At 45.9% G+C, this 25,948-nt stretch overlaps 1 protein-coding gene across 5 annotated transcripts in view; it reads left to right on the top strand.

Annotated features, from left to right (window-relative positions):
* The window catches only part of Fnip2 (folliculin interacting protein 2), a 93,358-nt gene that overhangs the window by 16,608 nt on the left and 50,802 nt on the right, over positions 1–25,948 (top strand). Inside the window, exon 1 of one of the 5 annotated variants that reach the window (XM_075951013.1) lies at positions 15,257–15,680. The exons of 3 other annotated variants lie outside the window; for them this stretch is intronic. In XM_075951013.1, coding sequence (XP_075807128.1) covers positions 15,505–15,680 — 176 coding nt within the window. In that variant the 5' untranslated portion in view covers positions 15,257–15,504. Of the gene's footprint in view, positions 1–15,256; positions 15,681–25,948 lie in introns of those variants that run through there. One more of the 5 variants, XM_075951015.1, reaches the window with a different exon arrangement.

Below are 25,948 nucleotides of genomic sequence, written 5' to 3'. Positions count from 1 at the left end.
TTCCTTAGGCACACGTGGTTCCGCAGGCCACAGGCTGCACTCAGGAGAACACTTAACTAATACCATTGTAGTCTGGCTCTAATCTGATGATCACCTGGGCTCCAGCCTTCTGCTCTCTGGACCACACTCTCCGGATTTCCTGGCATTCACTTTTTGTTAGTAATCAGGTGAAGGGAGGCCACAGTGTAGTGGCCTGAGGCCTCTTCACCATAGATAGTCATCTTTGGTCAGGAGCGGAAACAATGTAACTGGAACTTCTGCTCCAGGTGGATGAATGGCTTTTGACTGGAGGTGGGAGAGCCTGGAGAACAGCTTAATCCTGGCTTGGGGAGGTGTTCACTAAGAAGGGTGCCTTCCCTTGGGGGTGGGAGACCTGGCGGAGGAGGGCAGTGTGATAAGAGTTCATTTGTTCTGTTATTCAGTCTGAAGCCCTTCCATTCTTGGAGGAATGAAAGCAACCCTCAAATGCTGAAGAGTTGATCAGGTTTTCCAGCTACAGCAGTTTGACTGCAAAGCTTGGTTGTACACCTGAGAAGAGGGAACTCACTCAACGATTTCGTCCATCAGATTGGCCTGTGGGCATGTCTGTGGGGCTTTTTCTTGGGTGCTGGTTGAGGTAGGTGGGCCCACAGTCCGTTGTGGGTAGTGCCTCTCCTAGGCAAGTGAGTCTGGGCAAGGCTGGGCTGTATAAAACCGGTGGCTGAACCAGCCACGGAGAGAGCAGGTGGGAAAGAAAGCAGCAATTCCTCTTCCTCTTTGCTGTCTGCTTCATCCTGCCTGGGCATCCCTCGAGGATGGATTGTAACGTGTAAGTCCAGTACCCCTTTCTTCCCTCAAGCTGTCTTTGTTCAGTGTTGGATCGCAGCAGCGAAAAGTAAAAGGTGACGTCAGTCACTAACTGGACCTGACAGTTTCCCTACCCCCACCCCTAAGTTCACATTCCCCAAAAGAGCAGTGTGCACGCATGGGTGAGAACAGCCCCTCCTGAGGAGCATTCTGCAGCAGTCTGCGCCTCTGAGGTGTTCGGATTCTATTCAGTTTTGACACTGTGGGATTGGCTATCCATGGGGAAGTAGCGTCGTGTCCCACAGGCTGAGGGCTGAACCACAAGATGCCTCCCTGCAGGTGCCAGTCCCAGTCCCAGTCCCAGTCCCAGTCCCAAGTGGCTTCACCTATGGTTCTGACCCACCGGCTGTCCACCAGGCTTCCCACAATCCTCTCTGCAGGGTTGATTAATGGGCTTGAGTCATTCACAAAACTCAAGGAGACAGGTGGAAGCTATGGCGTCCTTCTGGAACATGCCATCCTCTGAGAAACGCCATGTGTCCATCTTTCTGGAAGCTCTTTCAGTCCTTCTCTGGTGTCCTTGTGGGTTTTGCTGCAGGACTATGGCGGAAGCATGGGTCCATTGTGGAAGTGTGATGGAAAAGGCATGACGTAATGCTCACAGACTGGACACCCCCTCTGAGGCCTGTCCAGATTCTTTAGGCTTCCTTTTCCTGAGGGTGGGCAAGACCCCATCTGAAAGGAGGGTTTTATCTCCTAGCAGACAAGGCAGGTTAGAAAAAGGCAGGGCAAGAGGTCTTCTGTGCCTATGGCCTGTTGCTCTGGTTTTTATGGGCTGCTAATTGGGACTGCTAATTCATAGTCTGGGGCTGGAAGTCTGAACAGATGCTCTGCAGGAGCTCGGTTTGAGGAAGTTTGTTCCCCTTTCTTCTTTCAGGAGTGTGATGGGAACTGACTGCATACCAAGAGGAAGACCCGGGAGGCCTGATAGTGGCCAGCAAGGGATGGCTTATAAGCCATTTAGGCCTCTTTGTCCAACAGAGTCCTTCATTTTCAATTCCTTACTCACCGAGCAGCCAGGACTGGCCTTGAACTCTTCATTGCTGGGGGGGGGGGGGGTCTGTGGTGCTGAGGTGGTAGTCACGCCCACCAGGGCCAGGTCTCTACAAACGAGACAGGGTTTCTCCGTAGTTTTTGGTTCCTGTCCTGGAACTAGCTCTGTAGACCAGGCTGGCCTCGAACTCACAGAGATCCGCCTGCCTCTGCCTCCCGAGTGCTGGGATTAAAAGCGTGCACCACCACCGCCTGGCTACGGACGATTTTCTATGACTGAATCATGACTACAATAATATGTCACCAGTTTTCTGAAAGCCTAGCCCAAGGGAAGGGAGGTGTGTGGGCTGGAGAGGAAGGTAGAGAACAGGCCAGCAGTAAATGAGGCCAGGTGGTGTTTTTGTTTTGTTTTTAATAAGAATTGGTGCTTTCTCCTGAGCACCGACAATGTGGCTTCTGGTTCTCATTGTAACCTTATTTTATTCAGTGTTCACAAACATTCCAGATTTTAGATGTTTCTTTTACATTGAGGATGTTTTTCATTCTTTATCTTTTTGTTCTTATTTAAATTTTATTTTGTGTGGAATGTGTGTATATGTCAAAGGTTAACTTGTGGAAAGTGGTTCTCTACTTCTTCCTGTGGTTCCTCAAGGTTCCAGGCTTGCTCTTCTTTCCAGCTGAACAGCCTTGCTGGTCTGAGTTCTCTCTCTCTCTCTCTCTCTCTCTCTCTCTCTCTCTCTCTCTCTCTAACTTTTCTCTCTGTTGTTGTTCCATAAGCTTCCAGGTTGTGATGCCTCCTTGCTCAGACTGCCTGTGTGGGTTATCAGCAGTTCATGCCCCACGTGCTCTACAGTGTGTCAGAGACAAGAGAAAGGTCTGAAAATAGGTGAAAGGTGGTAGTATTGGGGGCACTAATGGAGATGAGGGACAGTGAGACCCACAGAAAAGGATTTTTCCAGCCTTCCTCTTTGTCTAGAGACTCTCTTCCTAAAGGAAGCAGAGCTAAATTTGGGTATAGCTCTTGCGGACAAATATTTATGAATTTATGAAATGCCCTGTGTTATTCCAGAAGCTGTGCTAGAGTCCGACAAGAGGCTGTCATTTGAGACTTGGTGTGCTCCCAGAGGGTACAGCTAGCAAGTGAACAGGAAGTTCACACTCCCGATCAAGTACCAACAATGTAATCCTTGTCCGCCCCCCTGTTCGCTACAGTGTATTTGTAACCGTCAAAGTGGTATTCCACAGTGTAGCTGCAGAGAGAGCCCCCTCCCCCTGCGGAGAGTGACATTAATGTGTACTTTCTAGGTTTGTCATCTCCTGGCTCAATTTTCAGTTCCCTCGTCGTAGGGTTTTGGTTTTCATGGCATTTGACTCTGGTGTACGTACGACGAATTATGGTCCAGCAGATAGAGGTAGCGATTCTTCTCAGTTCTGTTTGTGTAGGATGGCGAGACAGGCCGCTTCTCCAAGGCCGCTTCTCCAAGCTGTCACTTGTAACTCCGGACCCTACATCTCAGCTGTTAAAACCTGTGCTACTCACTGGGGGACTGGGCTTCCTTTTTTTCCTCGCTGATCTCAGTGACGGAGGCTGAAAGTGGGAAACAGGCAAGTCACTTGCCATCCTTGCGATTTCTGATCTGTGCCGCACAGCTCAGCATAACGACCACACACGACTGTCAGTACTTAACCCCTGTCTAGTGTGAACGAAGGTGGCTGCTGAGCCATCCAGGGGTGGTGACGTGCTGTAATCCCTGGGCTCCAGAGAGTGACGTAGGACGATTGTTGAACTCAACCTGGGCTAAAAACTAACCAATTTCAGGTGCAGTCCATGTTGTTGGGAATTTCCTTACCTAGCTCAGGAATTCAAAGAGAACAGGCTAACACTCTGCTGTGTGGTGAGGTGTGAAGGGGAGACCCACTCTTCAGAACATCAGCCAGGGCATTTGTGCCGACAGGAAGCGGACACTGCTTTCATACATTCCTCATGGCAGTTGTGCACGGTTCAAAAGGTGTGGGAGTGTCATATATCAATCTGTTGATTTCCTTGGTTAAGCAATAAAGAAACTGCTAGGCCCATTGGATAGGCCCACCCTTAGGTGGGTGGAGTAAACAGAGCAGAATGCCGGGAGGAAGAGGAAGTGAGGTCAGACTCCACAGCTCCGCTCTCCGGAGCAGACGCAGGAGAGACGCCATGCTACCTGCTCCAGGGAAGACGCACGCTATGAAGCTCCAACCCAGGATGGACTTAGGCTAGAATCTTCCCGGTAAGCGCACCTAGGGGCGCTACACAGATGATTAAAAATGGGCTAAATTAATATGTGAGAATTAGCCAGTAAGGGCTAGAGCTAAGGGCCAAAGCAGTGTTTAAATGAATACAGTGTCTGTGTAATTATTTCGGGGCATAAGCTAGCCGAGCCGGGCAAGCGGCTTGGGGTGTTAGGGACGCAACCCTGCCGCCGCTCATATTACAACAAATGGCGCCCAGACGTGTGGCTAACTAAACCCACTTAAAAAACCTGAGAAGGCTTAAAAATAAGGGAGAGAGAGTTTAACACAGATTTTTGCTGTTTGTTGGTGGCGTGCTGTAGAGAGATTTCCTGATTCGGCAACAGCAGCAGAAAAAACGCTGTGTCATTTCAAAGTGTGGCTTCCTGGGGCTGTGCTGCCAGTGAAAACTCTGGACTATGTTTGTGTTCCCGCTTGGGACCGGAAGGAGAGTGCTCTGAGACCGTGCGATGACTCAGAGCTCCCCGCCTGCTCCTGGGCAGAAGGCAGAATCAGGCTTAGGCAGGCGGAAGAGCATGGCGGATTCCTGCCGCCATACAGAGACGTGTTTTTAGACTGCGCAGTGCTCTGCCTGTCAGATTTGGATGTTACTTGGATGAAAAGAATTTCTGTGCTGCACGCTCAGTCTCAGAATTAAAGTGCTGAGTGCCGCTCCTACCTGGTAGCCCCAAGAGGCTTCCTGACTCAGCTTTAGCTGCAAAACCCTGCGGCTCATTAAGAGGTCCTGCCACAAAACACTTAAACGGTGTTGATGAAAAGCTGAACGCATGCTTTTCGGTTTTCAGCCGTAGCAGGAAAAAAGCTGCGCTGTTTAAAAATGCCAGCTTTCTGGGCCATCCTGCCAGGGAAAACTCTGACTGTCTGAGGCAGGAGGGCCGGCTACCGAGAGAGGATTTGAGTGTTGTCTGTTGTAGCTCGCTGGCTGGCAGGGACCTTGCAGCCTGTATTTCCGCCATGAGGCTGGAAAGCTAAGGAATGGACTGGATCTAGCTGGCAAAGCCACGCCTTTAGTCCTACTGATATTGCTTGGCAAATTAAAGGCTCTTGTCATCAGAAAAAGAGAGATATACAGTAAAGAGAGATTCAAAGACAGAAAATTTCTGAATGGTTTAAAGTGTGTTAAAAATATATGCAGACTAAAAGTTAAAATTCTTAAAGCAAACTTCTGTGACTTCAAGGTGTGGTAGCACACGCCTTTAATCCCAGTGCTTAGAAGGCAGAGATAAACAGATCTCTGTGAGTTCAAGGTGTAGTAGCACACGCCTTTAATCCCAATGCCTGGGAGGCAGAGACAGGCGGATCTCTGAGAGTTCAAAGACAGCCTGGTCTACAGGGTTATTCCAGGTCAAAGATATGCGCTCAAAAAGCAAAAAGTTAACCTAGAAATGTTGCAGCTTAGCGCCTAGTGATTTAAAGGTGTAAATCAAAAGTGCTCCTGGATAGTAAAAAATTGCAGATTCACAATAGGACAGATTCAGACCACTAAACGAGTCACACTGTTGGATGAATGTACGTAGGCTTGAGAGAGAGAAGAAAAGGAATATAGAGAATAAAGTTAATGGTTAAAAAAAAAAAGGTAAAGTCTTTAAAGAGACAGAATAAAGTAAAGTGATAGAGTAAAAATAAGCCGCGTAAAGATGAAAAATTCACAGAGAGTCTGGATTCTTTGTATTATTGTGTTTTCTTTAAAATTTTTGACTGTGAAGGAGCTAAGTACAGAGAGATATTTCATTACATGGGCTGCCAAGCTAAACCAGAATGGATATAAGGGTATTACGATTTCAGAATTTGGGTCTAAGGATATGATGCTTTGGAGAGAGTCTTCTTTTGTTTTCACAGAGGATGAGACTCTATGGATTTCTTCTATTCCGATTTGGTATGATGGACCACGTCCTCCTGAAGGGTTGCTGTGAACATCTTCAGAAAATTGCCTTGCTCAACTGCCAACTGAGATAAACCTGGCACACAGGTTACACCCTAAAATCATTAACGACGCCCCCATTCAGCAGGAAGCAGTTTGGAGAGAAAAAACTGCGCCCATGTTCCCAAATATAGTTTATAAATGTTCTTTTACATTTAAAGGGGGAAATGATATAGGTATGAATAATTTGTATTGATAGAGATTTACGGTCAATTTTGTTATATGTATAAATGTTTCTGATGTAACTTTTACTTGATAACTGTTTTGTTATATGTAATTTTGCTATGTTAAAGTTAAAGCCTTCCTTTTTTGTTTAAACAGAAAAAGGGGAAGTGATGTGGGAGTGTCATATATCAATCTGTTGATTTCCTTGGTTAAGCAATAAAGAAACTGCTAGGCCCATTGGATAGGCCCACCCTTAGGTGGGTGGAGTAAACAGAGCAGAATGCCGGGAGGAAGAGGAAGTGAGGTCAGACTCCACAGCTCCGCTCTCCGGAGCAGACGCAGGAGAGACGCCATGCTACCTGCTCCAGGGAAGACGCACGCTATGAAGCTCCAACCCAGGATGGACTTAGGCTAGAATCTTCCCGGTAAGCGCACCTAGGGGCGCTACACAGATGATTAAAAATGGGCTAAATTAATATGTGAGAATTAGCCAGTAAGGGCTAGAGCTAAGGGCCAAAGCAGTGTTTAAATGAATACAGTGTCTGTGTAATTATTTCGGGGCATAAGCTAGCCGAGCCGGGCAAGCGGCTTGGGGTGTTAGGGACGCAACCCTGCCGCCGCTCATATTACAACAAAAAGGTCTTGCCCAAATTATGCCTCCAGGGCAGTGTGGGACTAAGATGGCTCTAAGGTCCACCCATGGGGAAGACTGAAGCCCGTTTGTAGCAAGGCAGTTCCGAACTCTAAGAAGCAAATCCTTCCGAGTTCTGTCTGTCTTCAGTGGATGCCGGAGCAATTTTTTCAGAACCGGGCATTGTGGGAAATTCTTAGGGAACGGATGACCGGTTTGTTGCTGAGTGAGCGTACAAGGTCTGGCTTGGAAAGTTACACGGGAGGTGTTTTACAAAGAGGATTTGGGGTGCTGTGATTAGGGGGATAGGCGGTCTAAAGGGGTCATCGTGAGTGGATGAGACAATTAACTTGCAGCTAATTATTTCGTAGTTAGAATTTTCTAGCTCGTATTGATTTGCTCTCCCGTTTACTGTTCACTGTGGACTTTGCAGAGCCTATCTTAGATTGTGTAATTTCTTGGAGATTCCAGAGACCCGGCTGCATTTCGAGAGGTTGGGATTGAAGTGAGGCGGTGGCTGGTTATAGTAAAATCCTTTGCCAGATGTTGCGGCCAGTTGTTTTCTCTTGGCTTTGTGACTCGCATGCTGTCATCATAGAAAACAGTTAGTGCTCCTGGCCTCGTGCACACAGACGGACAGAACTTCCCATCTGTCTAGAGCTGCGTAGGTTTTCCGAGGGATTCTCAGCGGCTCACGTCACACACTCCCGCAGCCCTGGGAAATGAGGTGAGTTGAGGCAGCAGCTGTGGAGACTTAGAATGACTGAGTGCTTTTCCCAGGTCACATGGGCAGTGAGGAACTGGGCCAGAACTAGGTGTAGCTTGCCTGCCAGCCTACATTCTGTTCCTGGTGTGGCTAGCAGGGCCCCAGCTGATGGTGACCCCCTTGCTTGCTCCGATGTCTCCTGCGTTCCTGGTACTCGGGCTTACCATGAGGTACTTACTCAGAGATGTGTCTGCTGACTCACAGCTCAGCATCCTTTTCCTCTCTTTCTCTTCTCATAAATTGATTTCTGCATATCCTTAAGCAGCAGATGTAGGCTTTTTTTTTGGCTATTAGAACTTAATATTGAGTCTTTCTTAATTAGTGATGTATTTGTTACGTGGGAAGTTTTAAATTTTAGTTCTGTTATGATATAAATCATGGTAGTTACCCATCAATCTAAACTGGAAAGAGGACAGGAGAGAACCATGTTTTAACAGATATTTAGTTAGTTTTGAGATAAGGTCTTATGTAGCCAGCCTGGACTACATAGTGAGTCCCTTAATCAACACTTAATGTATATTAGTAGGCATTGTGGCATGCACCTGGGAGGTGGAAGGCAGGAGGCTCAGGAATTTGGGGCATCTTTGGCTATATAGCAAGTTCTGGGATATATGAGACTTTGTCTCAAAAAGCCAAAAGAAAAACAAGAAGTAAACCAAACACATTCAGAATCTGACTGTAGAACTCTGGCCGAACACCAGCAAGGCCCTGAGGGCCATCCCTTGCCCCAAAGTTTTAAATATAAGAGGGGTCTTTTTTACAAAAGGTCTGTTTTCTAGGGGGTCCCGGGAACCAGTCTGATGTGGGACAGGTGTGTGTGGCACAAGGCCTAGGAGGGAGCGCAGGGGGTTGTGAAAAATAAGGCTCGCCACGGAGGGTCTCGCTGATGGGCCTGCGTGACTGGCACTCAGCTGTGGACAAAGTGAGTGAATCGATGCTTCTCAGTCCCCTAATGACCCTGGCCATCTAGAGAGCTCTGCTTGGTAAGGAGCATCCAAGAGAAAGCGAAGAGGGTTCTGTAGCATTCTCTGCTAGGTGCGTTTCCAAACATGCTCTCCCCAAGGGGTAAAATTCTGATAAGAATAATCGTAGCACTGACCATGGAGCCACATACCTGGACTCTGAACACTTGGGAGGTGGAAGCATAAGGACCAGAAATTGAGTCATCCTTGGCTAAAGGACATTGGAGGCCAACCTGGACTATATTTCTGCAGCTGCTCTTCAGAATGCCGTGTACTTGCAACCGTGTGCCCTGCTCACGTGGTTTTCAGGGAACGAAAGACCTGGGAATGATTCCAGACAGGATGGCCTCAACCCAGCAATCGCTTAGCTTCCAGCTTTCTAAACAGAACTGCCTGGACCATCGATGCCTTTGCCGAGGTCCAAGTGCTTGTGGTGGCCTGCAGACATCAGAGTTAAACTTTAAAAGTTCTGTGATCTTTGTTGCTAATGTTTTCTCATGGTCTGTAGTCTTTATCTATGTACCTTATGTGTATGACTGTTTTGTTCAAATGTATGTCTTTGCACCATGTGTGTGCCTGGGCAGAAAGAGGGCACCGAATCCCGACACTGGTCATGAGCCGCCATGTGGGTAGGGCCTCTGCAAGAACAAGTGGGGTTTTTGTTTGTGTTGTTTTTTTGTTTTGTTTTCTTTGGTTTGTTTTTTCGAGACAGGGTTTCTCTGTAGCTTTGGGGCTTGTCCCAGAACTTGCTCTATAGACCAGCCTAGCCTTGAACTCACAGATATCCACCTGCCTTCTGCCTTTCTAGTGCTGGGATTAAAGGTATGCGCCACCACCACCACCAGCAAGAAAAGGACTTTTTAACCAGAAAGCTCTCTCTTTAGCCTAACTGTATAGAAACTCAAAATAAGTGTATGGCTGTTAATTTTACCCAAACAGAGGAATAGGTTTCAAAATCATATATAAGGAAGAGAGTCTGTAGCTTGAAGTCTCTGATGCTGGACCTTAAAGGAAAAACAAAAACAAAACAAAACCCCTTGAGAGTCTTGCAGAGAGGGCTCGTTATTTTTCTCAGACAGTACCTCTTGGGTACAGTGACACTGCACTCTTGGGACAGCCTCTTCACAGCCCTCACTTGTAATAAAGCGTGAGAATGAGCAGAGCTTTAAGGCAGCTCTTCCCCGGGCTGCTGCTTCATGTGTTAGGCCGGGAACCTGCAGCCTTCTCCCCGCTCCTCTGCTGCCAGCAGAGAGGTACTTCCTCAGAGAACCTTGAATAGCTGGCTGTCTTTTTAAAGTTATGTGAGAGTTTAACAATTTCCCAGGACAGGGAGATGGCTCAGAGGGTAAAGGTCCTTGTCACTAAGCCCGCGGACCCGAGTGTGATCCCTGGAGCCCACGTGGCAGAAGGGAGAGAAAGTTGTCCTTCGACCTTCACACACATTGCTCCCCACACCTGCAGGCGCACACGATCGGTAATTATAATTCAACAGTTTCCCCCCCTGCGTGTGTTGCATTAAAGCCTCCAAAAGAAAGGAATTCTGGAGTTTTGTTTTTAGCTGCGTCGCTACACCGTTGGCTGACTTAAATAAATATTAATGACAGCAGTTATCAAGGGGGAAAAAACAGTGTGGGCACAATTGTGCCCTTGACAGGGCAAGTGCTGTTTAAATGTTTGATAATGGTTTGTCTGCTTAGCTGTCTGTGCGATTTCATTGGCTCTGGTTCATCCCCGTGCAGTAAGACCTATAAAAGCAAGAAATCAAGGGATCATTAATGGGAAAAAAATTTTTTTTAAAGTCGTTTTGTCTAATTGTAAATAATAACCACACATTATTGGAGATATAGAGAATACGTAAAGAAAAGGAAAAGGTAGTATCAGTCTGGCTCCTCCAAGATGTCCTGATACTTACTTCTTGTTTGGAAGTGTCACTTCGGGTCTTGCTCTTCATATTCAGTGTTTTGAAGAAGAGGGTTTCTATGTTATTGAGTGCCTTTGATGGCTGCTCTTTGGAGTATGGAGACGGGTGTGTGTGTGTGTGTGTGTGTGTGTGTGTAGAAAGTAACATAGATCCTAGGGAGGAACAACGCAGCACCCTTTCTGTGAGCTCTTTAAGACTGGGTCTTCGTAGGTAGCTGTGTAGCCCAGGCTGTCCTGGAGTTCACTGTGTAGCCCAAACTGATCTGAACTCATTACGTAGCTCAGTCTGGACTAGAACTCAGTCTTCTTCCTTAGCTCTCAGAATGCTAGAGTCCCAGGCACATACATCAAGCACAGCTTTAGGAACCATAGATCATTGCATTTTTTTTTTCATGTAACTTAGAAAGAAAATCATGACAGGGAATGACCCCCAGGTTTGATAGTGCTGTGCACGAGTTTATTATAGGTGTGCTTAGAACTAGGGAAAACATTGAGAGTGTACCTGTCTGAAGTGGAAGCTGTAAAGCCGGTTGGCTTCTAGTGTACGTTTAAGCTAACTTGGTTTGCAGTGGGGTGGAGGGAGAGAGCAGTGGATCCTGCACCCCAGCCACCCCCTGAATGCCAGGCTGGCCATGTCCAGCAGCAGCCCTGCTGGCATTCTGTGGTCTGCTTGGCTCCTGCACAGGGAATGTTTACATGGGAACAGGGCAGGGTTCATGGCCAGGTGTCTGGCAAGAGACTTAGTCACCCACAGAGCATATGACTTGCCCTCAGTGCTAAATTAGAATCCAAGCAGCCTAAGTGACCAAGGGTTCAAGATGGTAGGAAAAGAATTTGACTCAATGTGGTGATATCTGGTGTGTACAGACGGCCACATCCGGGTGGGCACCTCTTGACAGAACGGCGTGAGGGTGCTCATGACTGACCCAGTGCTCTCCCAAGAGCAAGGGGGCCTGCATTTGAAGCCATGGCCCGGCCACTGATGCACTGTAAGCTTTGGGTCAGTCCCTCTCCCTTCCTCCCTCCCTTTCTCCCTCCTTCATTTCCTCCTTCCTCCACCTCTACTTGTGCAGTGTAAAAATGAGATACAAAATGCAACCTTCCTGTCCTTCATTCTCCTAACTCTGCAGGTAGCAGGGAGACCCCTTCCCTCTGCTGTCCTGTCTTGGAGCGGAGGTGGTCCTGCAGCAGTGTGCTGAGTGGTTTCTAGAGGAGTCTGCATAACAGGAAGCAGTGTTGTGGGTGATGAGCGCTGGGCAAGCACATTAAGTACATTTGCTATCTGAGTAGTAGCAACGTTCCTTGTTGTTCATTGATACAAACTTGCCGTTCTGTAGTACAGTTTCAGCGCCTAGGATTTGTGAATGGAAACATCACAACAGCTGCTTAAACAGTTGAGAGCCTGGGACTGACTGTGTTCAGGGGTAGAGCACAAATCTAGCGTTTGTGAGGTCCTGGTTTCAGCCCCACTACCAGACACTTGAACCTGTAGTCCACTCCTCTCCAGCTTCATCGCACCTGGCTCTTAACATCTCCAGATGTTTGCTGTGCTGTGGCCGAGCCCCTGGTGTCAGCAGAGGCTCTAGGCACGGAACTGAGCGGCCGCTGGCCTGGGGGTCTGTTCAGTGACTGAAGATCAGTTCCTCAAGTGGAGCCTTAGGTGACTTTGTTTTCCATAATGTGTGGACACACTTTGTGGGAGAAAGTATAGAAGTCCACCGTGACTAGGACTACAAATCATGTTGGAGATAATTATGTGTTTTTAGTATTTCAGAATAGGGTTCCCAGCACTGTCGTGCCTGCTTAGGTGGGATTTTAAAAACAGCAGCGTAGGGCTCAGAAGATGTAAGTATACCTTTTCTTCCCTCAGTCTACCCTGGGAGCGCTCTCGTGTCGCAGAAACATGGTGGTGGTGATACAGCTGTTTTTCCTTTACTGCAGGAACTCAAACTCTTATTTAAATGTAAGGGGTAGAAAAGAGACTTCCAATTTAAGTACGATAATGTGGTTTTGTATTTTATTTATTTTATATTCTTATTTTATTAGATTTTGAACTATAGAATTAAAGATTAAGGAGCATAGTAACAAAGGAAATGTCACTTTCACATTTTTGCAAGTTTTGGTGTTGTGTTCTTTCTCGTAATGCATGATTTGAATCGTATTGACTGGCGTGACAGGACCCTGAAGTCTCTGCCGGAACTTGGCTGCAGTAGGGGGAGGATGTACATTATAGCATTGAAGCCCCCATCTCCCGGGCTGGACATCAGACTGCCACAGAGATATACTATTTCTCTGCAGGTACATTGTGTGAGAGCTTTAATGCAAATATGGAGTGCTTATTAAGCCGGTCAGAAGCATCTAGTGGGCATCTACCAGATGTAAAATCTCTCTGTAGTTCAAAGAATAACAAGACCTAGTTTTTCTATCTAAGAGTTTATAGTCTATTTAGCATCCTAAAACACAGGTATTCTAGGAAAATAAGCATGCATTAGTCATTAAACGTGTGCTTAACATTTTTGTAAAAGAACTCAGAACAAAGGCCTGGGTCATCAGGAAGACTCCTGTGGGGAGGGTGCAGTTTCTTCTTAAGGAAGTGATTCTTAGGTGTGTGGTTAGTTTCTGTTTAAGGGAATCCCATCCAAATGTAGCAGATCTTATTTTATCCACGTGTCACTTGGGAGCACTTTTTCTTTTAAATTTTTTATTTTGTTTTTGTTTTTCAAGACAGGGTTTCTCTGTAGCTCTGGAGCCTATCCTGGAACTAGCTCTTGTAGACCAGACTGGCCTGAACTCACAGAGATCCGCCAGCCTCTGCCTCCTTGAGTGCTGAGATTAAAGGCGTGCACCACTAGGCTAGAATCTTTTTTTTTTCATCTGTTGTTTTACATTATTATATATACTCCTTGGGTAAGGGGTAAAATATATGTATTTTATTATCTCGAATTACTTTGAGAATACTACTTTTGTGGCTAAACTTCTAAGTTATGGGTCTAAGAGATGTTGAGAGATTTCATGGCTGTGGCAGAGCTGGGGGTTTATAGCTCTGGTGGAATCGTTGCTTAGCATGTATAAAGCCTCTGCGTTCTAGCTTAATACTCGTTTTTAAAATGTTTTATGATCTTAGATTCTAGGTAAATATCTGGTAGAGATTGAAGTGTGTGTGTGTTGGTGTGTTTTGTAACCCCGGCTGTCCTGAAACCAAGACCTGTAGACTAAGCTAGCCTTGAACTCAGAGCTCTCCTGATTACTGGAATTAAAAAGGTGTATGCCACCAGCACCAGCTGTGAGATTGAAGTTGCAAGCCTTTTTTTGGGGGGGGTGGGAGGGGTGGGGCGGTAAGACTGTCTTTTCATCTACCCAATAAGTTTAGTCTAAATATCACGTGGCTGGGAGGTGCAGACTTGGTCTGTAGTGGGCTGTTATCTTTTGAACTGGAGTGATTTGAATAATATTTGGCTATTCTCTGTTGAAAGTCGTTTTAGATGGTTTAAAGGAAGGAAGAACCCATGACCAGATTGTGCCCTGTAAGAAGGATGTAAGCTTCCTGGAAAACTGGGCCTATCTTGATACCATCGGTGTAGCAATCGCCACAAAGATTCACTGTCATAGGTGTGTTGCAATCTTGATCACTTGGGGGAATCTCCTTTTTTTTTTTTTTTTTTTTTGGTTCATTTTAGGAGGGCTTCCTGTCTCAGGAACAGCCCTGTAAAGTGTCTGAAGGCCACTGAGGCCGATGCCTGGCATTAGTTTTCCATTAGTGGAGTGAAATGTAACCACTTGCGTGAAGATGCATTTAAGCCAGGCAATGACAGTGCCTGCCTTCAATTTATCCCCTTACTCTGGAGGCAGAGGCAGGCAGATCTTTGTGAGTTCAAGGCCAGCCTGGTCTACAAGAGCTGGTTCCAGGACAGCAAGGGCTGAGAAATCCTGTCCGAAACACAGACAAACAACAAAAAAACAAAACAACAACAACAGCAAAAAGATATGCTTTAGACTAAGAGCACAGAACCAACAAAGGGTTCCCTAGACTCTGGGGATGGAGCCAGTAGTATTTTCTTCAGCCAAATTCCAGGGAAAAGGAATTGCTGTCATTTGTATACTTGTTTTCTAGACTTGGTCTGTGTTTTGAGGCCATGGGGTTTTTATTCTGAAAGGAACACCTTTTCTCCAGAGACTCAAATTTATCTCACAACATTCTCATAACCAGGTAAGCCATGTTGATGGCAGAAGCCAGAGCTGTTCTCCTGTTCTGGTGACTGGGGCTTTCTCCGCTTGAATATGCAAGAGTGAGGAGGCTTTCTCGTGTTAGTGGTCTCTCATTATTCTCCCCCACCCTCACTCATATGATGGCAGGAACATGCCCTGCTCTGCTTCCTGTCCCACTCATGACTACGTATCTGAAGATCTCCATTTTGGCTCTTGTGGGTAGCCATCCCTCACTGGCTGTGGGTGGTTTCACAAGGTTGTGGGGTAGGGAGTGTCAGCTGACTCTTCCTCACGTGAGAACCATTAAGAGAGTGGTGTGGCCAATGTCAGAGCAACCTTGCAGCTGAAGGTTTGCCCAGAGCCACGCGAGCTGGTCTCGTGACTCGTGACTCGTAGAGGGAGGGCTGTATAAATTCAGCTGGGGCTGCAGATGGTGTGAGTCAGAGCAACTTACAGGACCTGTTGAGTTTGCTGACTCCAGGCTCAGGAAAAGTAGGGAGAGATTTGTGCTGGGCTGCTTTATATATTATAGGTTTACTGAGAGCACGTTTTATAACGTAATGAATACGCCTGCTTCCGGAAGTCATCCCGGGCCTCATGTATGATGAATGAACCTTTTTTTTCTAAGCTTCTAAAGGAGGAAGTTAGTAGTAGCCTGTCTCACATGCTGTGCAGAGGTGAAATGATCTTTACTCTGGAGCTGTTGCTGGTCACTGTGGAATATCCCTCAGACAGCAGCGGACCTTCAAGAGTGACCGTCCACGCTGGTGGTCAGGAGCAACTGACGAGCGTCTAAGCCTCTCAGGAGATGTGTGGTGGCACAGCAAAAGCTACAAACCGGCCAGCAGGCCAACAGGAGTCGGCCAGATGTGCGACGGATGCCACTTCTGGTGCCGGGAGGGTTTTCAAGACACTCGTGTGCGCAAAGATTCCAAAATGCACCAGAGGAGGAAGGGGAGCGGAAGCTGCAGGGCTCAACCACAGGTTTGAAGCTTAGTTCTCTTGCAGTCCGGGAAATACTGGCTTCAGCCGGACTCTAAGAAGTTTTATTTGAAATAATGAATTGTTTTCAAAAATGCTTTGCATAAGAGAAATATGGTTATCGGTAGTTTGCAGAAACAAGTCCTTTTGTAGAAAAGACGTAGGCTCAGGTACTCCGTTACCATCTTGCCTTCCTCTTCTGTAGCTAACGTGTAGTTGTGGCCTCATCTGGAATCTTGAACCACACTGCTTGCACTTAGAAGGTCAGAGTTAAAGCTAGGAGTACCCGAGCGTGCAGAGGACGGAGCTAGGACTGGAGTTCTTCTGCTTGGTGGTCACTGCTGAGGCAGGGTGCTGAGGCGCAGGATGCTGAGGCAGGGTACTCTGACTAAAGACTTTCATGAGAAGGGTGTGTCATGACCAACTCACTTTTGGAGTGAAGTCATGAGGAACACAGTTGGACCTGCTTTACTTATATTCTTCCTGGTTACTTCATGTACCTTTTTGTTTGTTTGTTTGTTTAGATTTATTTAGTTACATGTGTGGGTGTTTTACCTACTTGTATGTACATCACTTACATGCCTGGTGCCTGTGGAGGCCAGAGGAGGACATCAGATCCTCTGGAACTGGAGTTACAGATGATTGTGAGAAACCATGTCGGTGTTGGAATTAAGTCCCAGTCCTTTGGAAGAGCAACCAGTGCTCTTAACCGTTTGAGCCCTCTCTCCAGCCCCTTTAGCTACTTTGGAAGAATTAATTTCCCTAGTAGGAGAACTTAATTACTGTGTATCCAGAAAGACAAAAGGAAGAAAAGTGAAATAGAAACTGTGAAAATTGCATTTCATCCCAGAATCTTAGGTTGAAAGCCGAAGGCGAAACTCCAGTTCTTGTGAGTTTCTAAACGGACTTAGGAATTTTACTTGAGAATGCCCTGGGCTGCAGTGATGGTGGCTAACAGCATGGGCTGCTCTCACAGAGGATACGGGCTTGGTTCCCAGCACCCACATAGTCCTCAGAGGGCTCTTCACTCCAGTTCCAGAGAACCCAGTACCCTCATGGTGCACCTACATAAAAATAAAACAGTAGAATCTTGACAAAAAGTAACATTTCTCAAATTATCAGCTTTCACAAACTACTTATCCCATATAAATTGTTATATTTATTGGTTGAGCTAAAAGAAATGAAGGTACATGTTTGAGACAGGTCTTCCTGGATGGGCCCAGGCCGGGTTTAACTAGGGTTAACTGCCGCACCCAACTAGAATGTAGTTTCTGTCTTGCAGAAATCTTTGTCTTAGTACGACTTCATGAAATGGTTAAGTAGCCTGCTACCAGACACAAGCTCACTGGAGAGCGGTCATTTCCCAAGTGTGGCTCACGTGCTCTCTGCCCAACAGAAGGAATCTGTTCGCAGAATGAAGTGGGACGTCTCTGAGGATGTCACTTCTTGTGTGCGTTCTTGTCTGCATCTTACCAAGAAAGAGTCGAGCGGTGGGGGAGGAGAGTCCAAAGCCGAAGCTGTAGCCACGGGCCAGACTGGCTTTCTGAGCCTCACTCCTGCTAAGCTGTGGGTTAGCCCCAGACTGTTTGAAAAAGTCTTCTCGGGGGGTTTTGAGCTGCAGCATCAACACCTTCTGTCTTCTGTTTCTTTGTCCTTCTAGAATTCCAAATCCCCCAGTTCTTACTTGGGGAGGCTGTCCACATAAAATAACTTGGTTAGTGCCAATTTCTTTCTTTAAAATGTGTTTAAAAAAAAAAAAAAGCTTTGTGTGAGCCGGTGTTTCTTCTCTGTTGCTTCTCAAACTTAAAATAAATTTTCTGTTTTGGTACACTTGCTTTTGGTAGTTTTCACCTAGGCACGACTTTACACATAATAGAACACTTTGCAGCTCATTTTCCCCCTTGATTTTTATCTCAGAATTTCATTCCTTGTGCCGGAAGGTTTAAAGACTTGTCTTTTGTAGCTGAGTCTTGTTCAGAGAAGACTTTTTATGGTAGAAACGATAAGTGTCTTTAGAACTGTCTAGCTGGACTCGGTTGGTCCCAGTTTGGTTGGCAGTACCTGGAGGACCATTGTAGTCGGGAGCCAGTCGAACCCATGTCTTCTCTCCATCCATTGATCTGACGTTGATCCCATCCATGCTGAGCTGCTGCATGCAGTCCATTGAGCACTTGTTGGCCCTGACATCCACAGTGAGCACAAACGTGCTGTCTTCTTGGCTGTCTCAGTGGTCAGGGGAACTTGGTGGCTCAGTGGCCAGGTTTGTTTCTTCCAGGGGCAGTTTGGCTGGCCTCCAGAATACAAGTGTCTTGACCCTCTGGGAAGGTGTTTGAAATTCGTAGGAATTCATTTCAGGTCAGACCAGTTGCCTCATCCGCTCTCTTTCCCTTCCTACAATCTTAAATATGTCTGTGTGGGCTGGTAAGATGGCTCAGCAGATGAAGGTGCTTCCGAGAATTCTGTAGCAGTCACACAGTGTAAGAGGAGCCCCGACTCCCAGAGATTGTCCTCTGACTTCCAGATAGGTGATGGGTGCCATGGTGTGTGTGTGTGTGTGTGTGTGTGTGTGTGTGTGTGTGTGTGTGTGTGTGTGTGTGTGTGTGTGATGCGATGCTTGAGAGCCACACAGACAAATTGTGTGTGTGTGTATGTTACTTACAGTATTGCACTGGTTTCCAGAATTCATTTTTGAGCCCTGGCTAGCCCCAAGAGTGCTTATAAATTATTGACAGTAGCTTGCACAGTTGGGACCTGGCCCCAAACTGCTCATTGGTTTCTGTTTGCTCAAGTCATGTGGCTGTCAGAGTGACATCCAGCTCCGTTCTTGTTCCTGTGCACCTTAAGTCAGTAGTTTCGGATCTTATTTGATCTTATTCATCTTGATAAGCTGCAGCTTTTTATGTGTTTGTTTTTGCCTCCTCGTGTTTTTCCAATCATATGAAAAAGGGAAAATCCAGTAAGTACAATGGTCACGTGGTATACATAGGTAGCATAGGCCCAGTGGAGAAAGGTGCATTTTGGTGTCTCACTGTGGTTTACAGGTAGAAACTCTCTTCTGTATCTTCTCTTCCATCTTCCTTTGTTTCTCTAAGGACAAAAGGTTTATGGATTTTCAGAATCCATATCAACAAAATTCTGTCTCTTAAATGGTTTGCCACTAAAGAATTTCTTCTTAAAACTCAATTGAAATCTGGTAAATTTACAGCATGCTGGGTATGTGGTATAGTTCTCAAATAAATCGTTTCCAACCTCTTTTCTTTAAATGTAATTGTAGCAAAGCTACTGCTGGTTTTTGATTTTTCATATTTTCCTGAAAAATTGAATAAGACAGAATTGTTCCTGAGGTGTCTTGGGAACATTTGCCAGCTGTGTATAAGAAACAGGAGAAGTTGGCCTCGCCTCGTCGCCGGAGCGAAGAGGAACCGAGATAAACACTTGAGAACCGATTGTGCTCTGCAGTTTCAGATCTGCAAGTTTGAGTTCAGAAGAAACTGTACCATACAGGATGGGGGCTGGGGGAGCTCAGGTGGAGCCGATGCTGAGAGTGGGCCACCCGAGCCCCCAAAACAGACCACACCATGATCAGCAACATGGGTGGGGCCAGTCGGTATATGAAGACCATTTAGAAAGGAAGATCCATAAACTGAAGTAGCTTAGTATCCTTTAGCAAGCTGAGTCACGAGGATAAGCGGACTGTGGTACCGAGGATAGTCAGTAGGGGATGCAAGAAGAGACACAGAAATACTAAGGTGGCGAACAGCAGAATTCTGAAGACTTTTGTAAAAGGCCATTAAAAGAAAGCGTTCGTGTAGGTTCCAGGTGTGGGGAGTGTCTTCCACTGTGTTCTGCACACGGAAGCTGTGAAAAACATTCCACTTAATGGGGAATGCGTCTCTTGGGAAGGCTGGATAAAGTGGGTAGAGAAACAAAGTAGAACACAGGCAAACAAGTGGGAACCGCAGCCCGAGAGCAGACAGCTGGTCATCTTGTGTTCATGACGAGTGTTACAATCCTGCTGGGTGTGACTCTTTCTCAAACGGGTCACAAGGTCTGGCCTTCATGCATGTTGTATTTGCAATAAGGAGTTTTCTTTGACTGATTGGTAGGTAATTTCCAGTGGTGGATGACTCTGATTTGGGGATGTAATGCGAGACTGACTGAAGGAACGAACGCTGTGGTAATTTCATGCCACAAGTTTCAAGAACTTTTCATCCTAGGATACATCTATTCCTAGGCGGGAATCGGAGCAGAGCAGATACAGGGGATTCACAGAAGCGGACAGCTGACAGAAGCTTCTGTCTGGGTCTTGTTTTGATAAGCCTTGGTGATAGCTGGGTAAAACAACACTTGTTAGTCGCCGTATGTAATCTAGTCCGGAGTGACGTGTTGGCATCCCGAACAGAAAACGGGGCTGCTTCATCCTGCAGTCTGCAAGTTAGCCATTGGGCAGCTGCTGAAGCATTTCTGCTCAGTTTCCTGTGCTGAGCTTGGGTGCCTGCTGGACTGCTCCCCACTTCCTGGCTCTCTTGTTCTCATTCCTGTTGTGAGTCAGACTCTGGTTTAGCCTGTCCTGTTGTTACATTATTAACAGAAGCCGGGAGGGTGCTGAGCAGTGAGCAGCCAGCTCTGGTGGTGACCTCCTTTACCAGGGCCACACTGAGGAGGACGTAGGGAGTTCCTGTCGTGCCCCGTCTCCACACACCCAGAGCCTCCCTCACATGGTGGTTAGTGCTGTGCCTAGTGACACCTTGTCACCCAGAGTCATTCATTTAAATCTGGGTTCACTCTTCATGGAGATACTGTTTGTTTTGACAGATGAGATTTATTATAGTTTCAGCACCCTAGAAATCGGCTTTATCTGTATGTCCCATCTTCTCTTCTGAACCGCAAGAATCTTTTCCAGAACGTTTGGTTAGAATCACACAACAGACAACCTTTTCAGCATCCATTGAAAGTTAATCCTTGTCCGTCCATGGCCCGATAGCTCATTTCTTTTTAGTTCCAAATCATTAGTTGTTTCCTTACCTAATGAACAGCTCAGTTGCTTCCAAGAGTTTGAAGTTTATCAGTGAAGCTTCTGTAAGCGTCTGTCGGCAGAGCTTTGCATGTGTGTTTCATCTCATTCGGTTAAATAGTAGGAGCTCAGTTGCTAGTCGTACGAGAAGGGTGTGCTCCAGTTGGTAAGGAGATGCTAGGCTGGCTCCCAAAGTGGCTCTGTCTCCAGTAATGCATGAGAGCCGACATTGGACGGGGTATGTTCTAGATTTTGTCTACGCTAGTAGATAATATACGTTCACACCTTACTGGATTTGCGTTTTTTTTTCTGGGTTTCCCCTTTGTTTTGTTTTTTGAGACAGTGTTTCACCTGTTGCCCTGGCTGACCTGGAACACACTGTGTAGACCAGGCTAAGGCTCAAGACTATCTTGAACTTGTGGGCCACCTTTTCAGCTACCTGAATCCCTGTTGTTGTGAGGTACCTATTCAAACTTCTTGTCTACTTTTTAATCATGCTTTCTTTTAAACGCTTTAAAGTTTTTTCTATTTATCTGATTTTGTGTGCATAAATGTTCGTCTGCGTGTGTGCATGCCTGGTGAATGGGAACCGGAGTTGTAGATGGTTGTGAGTCACCCTGTGGGTACTGAGGACTGAACTCAGGTTCTCTGCAAGAACCACTGAGCAATCTCTCCAGCCTCGTGCTTTTCTTTTTCCTTTCCTTTCCTTTTTCCTTTTTCCTTTCCTTTCCTTTGTCAAAGTCTCTCTATGTAGTGATAGCTGGCCTAGAACTCGCTATGCAGACCAGACTGACTTCGAATTCACAGACCTCTGTCTGGTTCTTCTTCCCAAGCACTGGGATGAAAGACGTGAGCCACCACGTTCCTCTCACGCTTGATTTCTTATCAAATTTTAAGGCATCTTTATTTTGGATAGCAATCCTTTATTAGGTATATCTTTTGCAAATGTTTTTTTCTCCAGCCTGTCTTCTCATTCACTTGACAGAAGTTTTAAATTTAGTACGTTTGTCTTGCCAATGATTTGTTTTGCGGACCATGTCTGTGATGTTGTATGTAAAAGCTTTTATCCAGCCGGGCGATGGTGGCGCACGCCTTTAATCCCAGCACTCGGGAGGCAGAGGCGGGTGGATCTCTGTGAGTTCGAGACCAGCCTGATCTACAAGAGCTAGTTCCAGGACAGGCTCCAAAGCCACAGAGAAACCCTGTCTCGAAAAACAAACAAAACAAAACAAAACAAAACAAAACAAAAAAACTGTTATCCATGCCCTAAAGTCATCTATATTCTCTCTTGTAGGTGTGCTTTGTTTTATTTGTTTTTGAGGCAAGAATCTCACTCTTCTGCCTCGTGTGGCCTGGATCTTACTATGTTTCGCCCTGCTGCCCCACACGGTGACTCCTCTTGTGCTTCCTGTGTGCTGGGATCACAGGCAAGAGCCCCCACACCCAGCTAAACTACAGGGTCAGGCCTGTTACACTTGGGTTTGTGATTCATTTTGAGCCATCTGTAAGCAGTGTAAGCTCTATGTCCTCATAGGACCCTGAGCTCAAAAAAGACAGGAGAAAATTGTCTTTGCTTGATCTTTTTCTAGTACCCGCATCTCCAGCCGCAACTGACACATACTGTAATGTTTGCAGCTGTGTGCACAGATTACACAGGGATTTAGGCGTTTTTAGCTTGTGACCTTTGCTGCCATTTATTGACACTATTTCAGGATTGGGGTTCAGAGCTACAGCCAACCTCAGTAGCATAAGCCTTTGACTGTCATCTCTGATACTTATGTTCTGGAAAAATGTAGTGACCTGGAAGCTTATGTATCCTTTTGGTCCTTCCTTCCGGTAGAACAACCATCAAATGGTTCAGCAGTCCTTTATCTTACGTTTCTAAAATCTTAAAATCTCCGAAAAGCCTACAGATGATCTGAACCGGTATCGAAGCTGTATGAAATGTTTGTATTTAGGATATATTCATCTCTTAAATTGTTGTAATCTGATTTAGGAGTTTCATTGCCTCCCCACTCTGGAGGAGGTATTATATAATATTCATCTTTCTAAAGTCTTTAAAAAAAATCTGAATTTTGAAACATCTGGTTCCCAGGAGTTCTGTTAAGGGATTGTGTGTCTGAATTGACTGTGTTTGAGCCGTGCCTCGCAAGAGCTTAGTCCGTCATTTTCTGACAGACTTGTAAGTTGTGTAAGGCACCAGGTTTTGGAAAGCTCCGTACTGTAGAGTTAGGTACTTCCACAGTTCATAGTTCTGGGTGGGAACTGCTGAGCTGGGAGAGATGGCTCAGTGCTTGTGTGCACTCAAGTTTGTGCAGACGACCAGGGTTTGAATTCCAGCCCCTGTATTGTGCCACTGACAGCCACCTTCTTCTGGCCTCCAAGGGCACCATAGCTACGTAGACATGCACATAAATCAAATGTATAAAAAATGTCTGTTTACTGCAGCGAGCATCACCATCAAAGCCTCTTCTAATGTGTCCTGTAGATCCATGCTGTGAATTTGATGTCTGAATTTAGACATTTATCTCCGAACCTCTCAGGGTGTGGCTTTGTTATTTAAGTGTATTTTGATATAAGAACTGCAGCTAGTTGATTTCGGCATCTGTCGTAGGTCATCAGGTGTCCCTGCCTGTGTGTGGAGCAAATCCTGGTGTGCACGGTCAGACTTCAGTGGCATTACTGTTCTTGTGCCGTGCTGCGGCGTGATGTTTGTTCTTTCATCCCGCACTTCATGTTTATAAGCAGATGGAAAGTTTATACATAACTTATGTTCTTAAATGGGAAAACTGCAACCGGCTTGTAAATATCTTTGGGTAAAATAACAGGCGGATCCATTTAACAGAATACTTTGCAAATAAGCGTCTCTAGCTAGCATTGTGTGAGAATGGTGGCTTTGTGGCCCTCTGCTTCTCTTGACTGCAGGCCAATGAGTTGGTGGAGAAAGTTTTTATATGAAGTGTGAACCAAGGCATTCTTTCACTTAATGCTATTATAAGTAAAGCATAAGAAAGGAAAGCCAACTAATTTGACGATGACTATTCCTGTGAGCTGTTTGTTTGGGTGTATTATTAATCTAGCAAAAGCACACGATTTCCCAATCTGTTACGACCATCTACGTAGTTTTTTTTCTTGAAACAAGTAGCTTGCTGATGAGATGAACTGTGATTCATCTTTATCACAACATAGTTTCTCCCTTTCCTCCATACCTAGTCTACGTTTTGTTTGTTTGTGTTTAATCCTTCAAATTATGGTCCTTCTTGTCTCCTTTCTGGCTTTGTTTGTTTGGTTCATCATATTGGGAGGGAGGGAGGGAGGGAGGGAGGGAGGGAGGGAGGGAGGGAGGGAGGGAGGGAGGGACTGAGTCATTATATAGCTCACAGTAGTCCTGAATTCAATGATTTTCTTCTCTCAACCTCCCTAGTCCTTGGATTACTGGTGTGTGCCACCATGCCCTCCAATGAGCTTTTTGAGAGATTTCGGTTTGTATTTAGAAACTGGTTTTGAAGAGAGGAGGGACTGTGTGAGGGTTGTAAACAAAGAAGGGCATTTAAGAGCTGTGGGGTTGTGTCCTTATGATACTTACAGTAATCTTTATGGCACCAGAGGTCATAATCTACTCAACCTTGTCCCAGTGCCTGGGACACTGCTTGGCACACAGTGAGCAGACAGGAATTGCCTGTTAAATGGATGAGTAGCTATAAGTTTCTCTGCTCTTATTACTGGTGTTTTTGATGCAGGGTCTCACTGTGTTGCCCAGGCTGGCTGAAACTGGTGATCCTCCCGCCTCAGTCTTCTGAGGGTTGGCATTATGAGTATGTACCGTCATGCCTGCTCAGTTTTGCCTTATTTAACATTTTCTTGTCTTATTTAAAGTTCCCCATCATATCAGATTCTTTAAATATTGACATTATTGGAACCCAAGACTGCCTTTCAATTTTTCCTGTGTGTTTACTTTGACTATGTATTTTTACTTCCTCGTGTGAGACCCAGAGGAGAACCATAGATCATGGCTTATGACCTGGGCATACTTAGACCACTGCTCATCTTACTATTGTAACAGTTTAAGGGAGGTATAAACCCAGGGAAGTGACCTGGTCTGGGGGGGGCGGGTGGGATAGCGGATTCTGCGCGGCAAAGTACATAATGACCATTCTGTTCTTTGTGAGGTGTTCCTCCTTGAAACCACAGGTCCTTGATAGCGCTGCCTCTGCCCTGAGGATGTTCTCCTCTGCCTAAGAGCAGACCTCTACCTGAGATCACATCAACCCCTCTCTTGAAAACTCAAGAGTCAGCGTGTCATTACGAAGAAAATGAAACAAACATTCTCCGGCTGAGTATTTAAAGTCTGTGCACGTCCTAAACCGGCTTCACTGCCTCGTTTGGCATGTGACTCCAGCAGGAGACACACTCGATGCCCCCAGGAATTATTGGATAGGGCACTATTTGCCTTTTGGTGTTTGGACTGTCTTCAGCAGCACGACATTCCTGTGTGTCATTCCGTGTCTGCGTCCAAATCCCATTCTTAAGAGGAGCCCGTCATGAGATTAGCACCCATTCTAATTCAGCAGGATCGCACCTCATCTTGTTCATCTCCAAGCACTTTATTTCTAAACAAGGTCTAACTCGTGGGTGCAGGAGTTAGGACTACAACATATCTTTTCTTTCTTTTTCTTTTTTTACAGGGTTAGTCATAGTTTTGTTACAATACATGGTGTGTGTGTGTGTGTGTGTGTGTGTGTATCCCTCATTTTGGTGTGATTTTGTTTTATTTTTGAGAAGGAGTCTTGTTCTATAGCCCAGGCTGACCTTGAATTTTCCTAGTTTGGGTTATAGCAATATATACTTTAAAGAGATGTGTTTTTTTGTACCTCAAATTCTTTGCATTTTTGCTATTGTTGCTTTTCAGGGAAATAATTTATGTTTTGGTTACTTGTTTTGTACTTTTGTTGGTGTGGAGTTGAGAAGTGAGGCGTTCTGACCAAGCCGACAGCCCCGTGCAGTTTAAAGCTTTTATTGTCCCTGTCTAAGCTTAGGCTTAGTGCTTGTAGGTGTGTGCACCCGTTGTAGCGCACAGGTAGAGGGCAGAGGGCAACTCAAGGGAGTGGGTGGTTTTTTGTTTTGTTGTGTTGTGTTTCTCTCTTCCTGTAGGTTCCATCCCAGAGACCTTCAAGGCGATGAAGCAGGCCCAGCTGGAAGTCTGGCTGCAGGCCTGTCTCATTCCAAAACATCACATCACCATACTTGGCTGTAGTTT

The sequence above is a fragment of the Microtus pennsylvanicus genome, chromosome 16 (assembly GCF_037038515.1).
Source record: "Microtus pennsylvanicus isolate mMicPen1 chromosome 16, mMicPen1.hap1, whole genome shotgun sequence".
In the NCBI taxonomy this organism is placed as follows: Eukaryota; Metazoa; Chordata; class Mammalia; order Rodentia; family Cricetidae; genus Microtus; species Microtus pennsylvanicus.
Note: the sequence above shows the minus strand (reverse complement) of the source record. Positions and strands in the feature narration are given on the sequence as shown.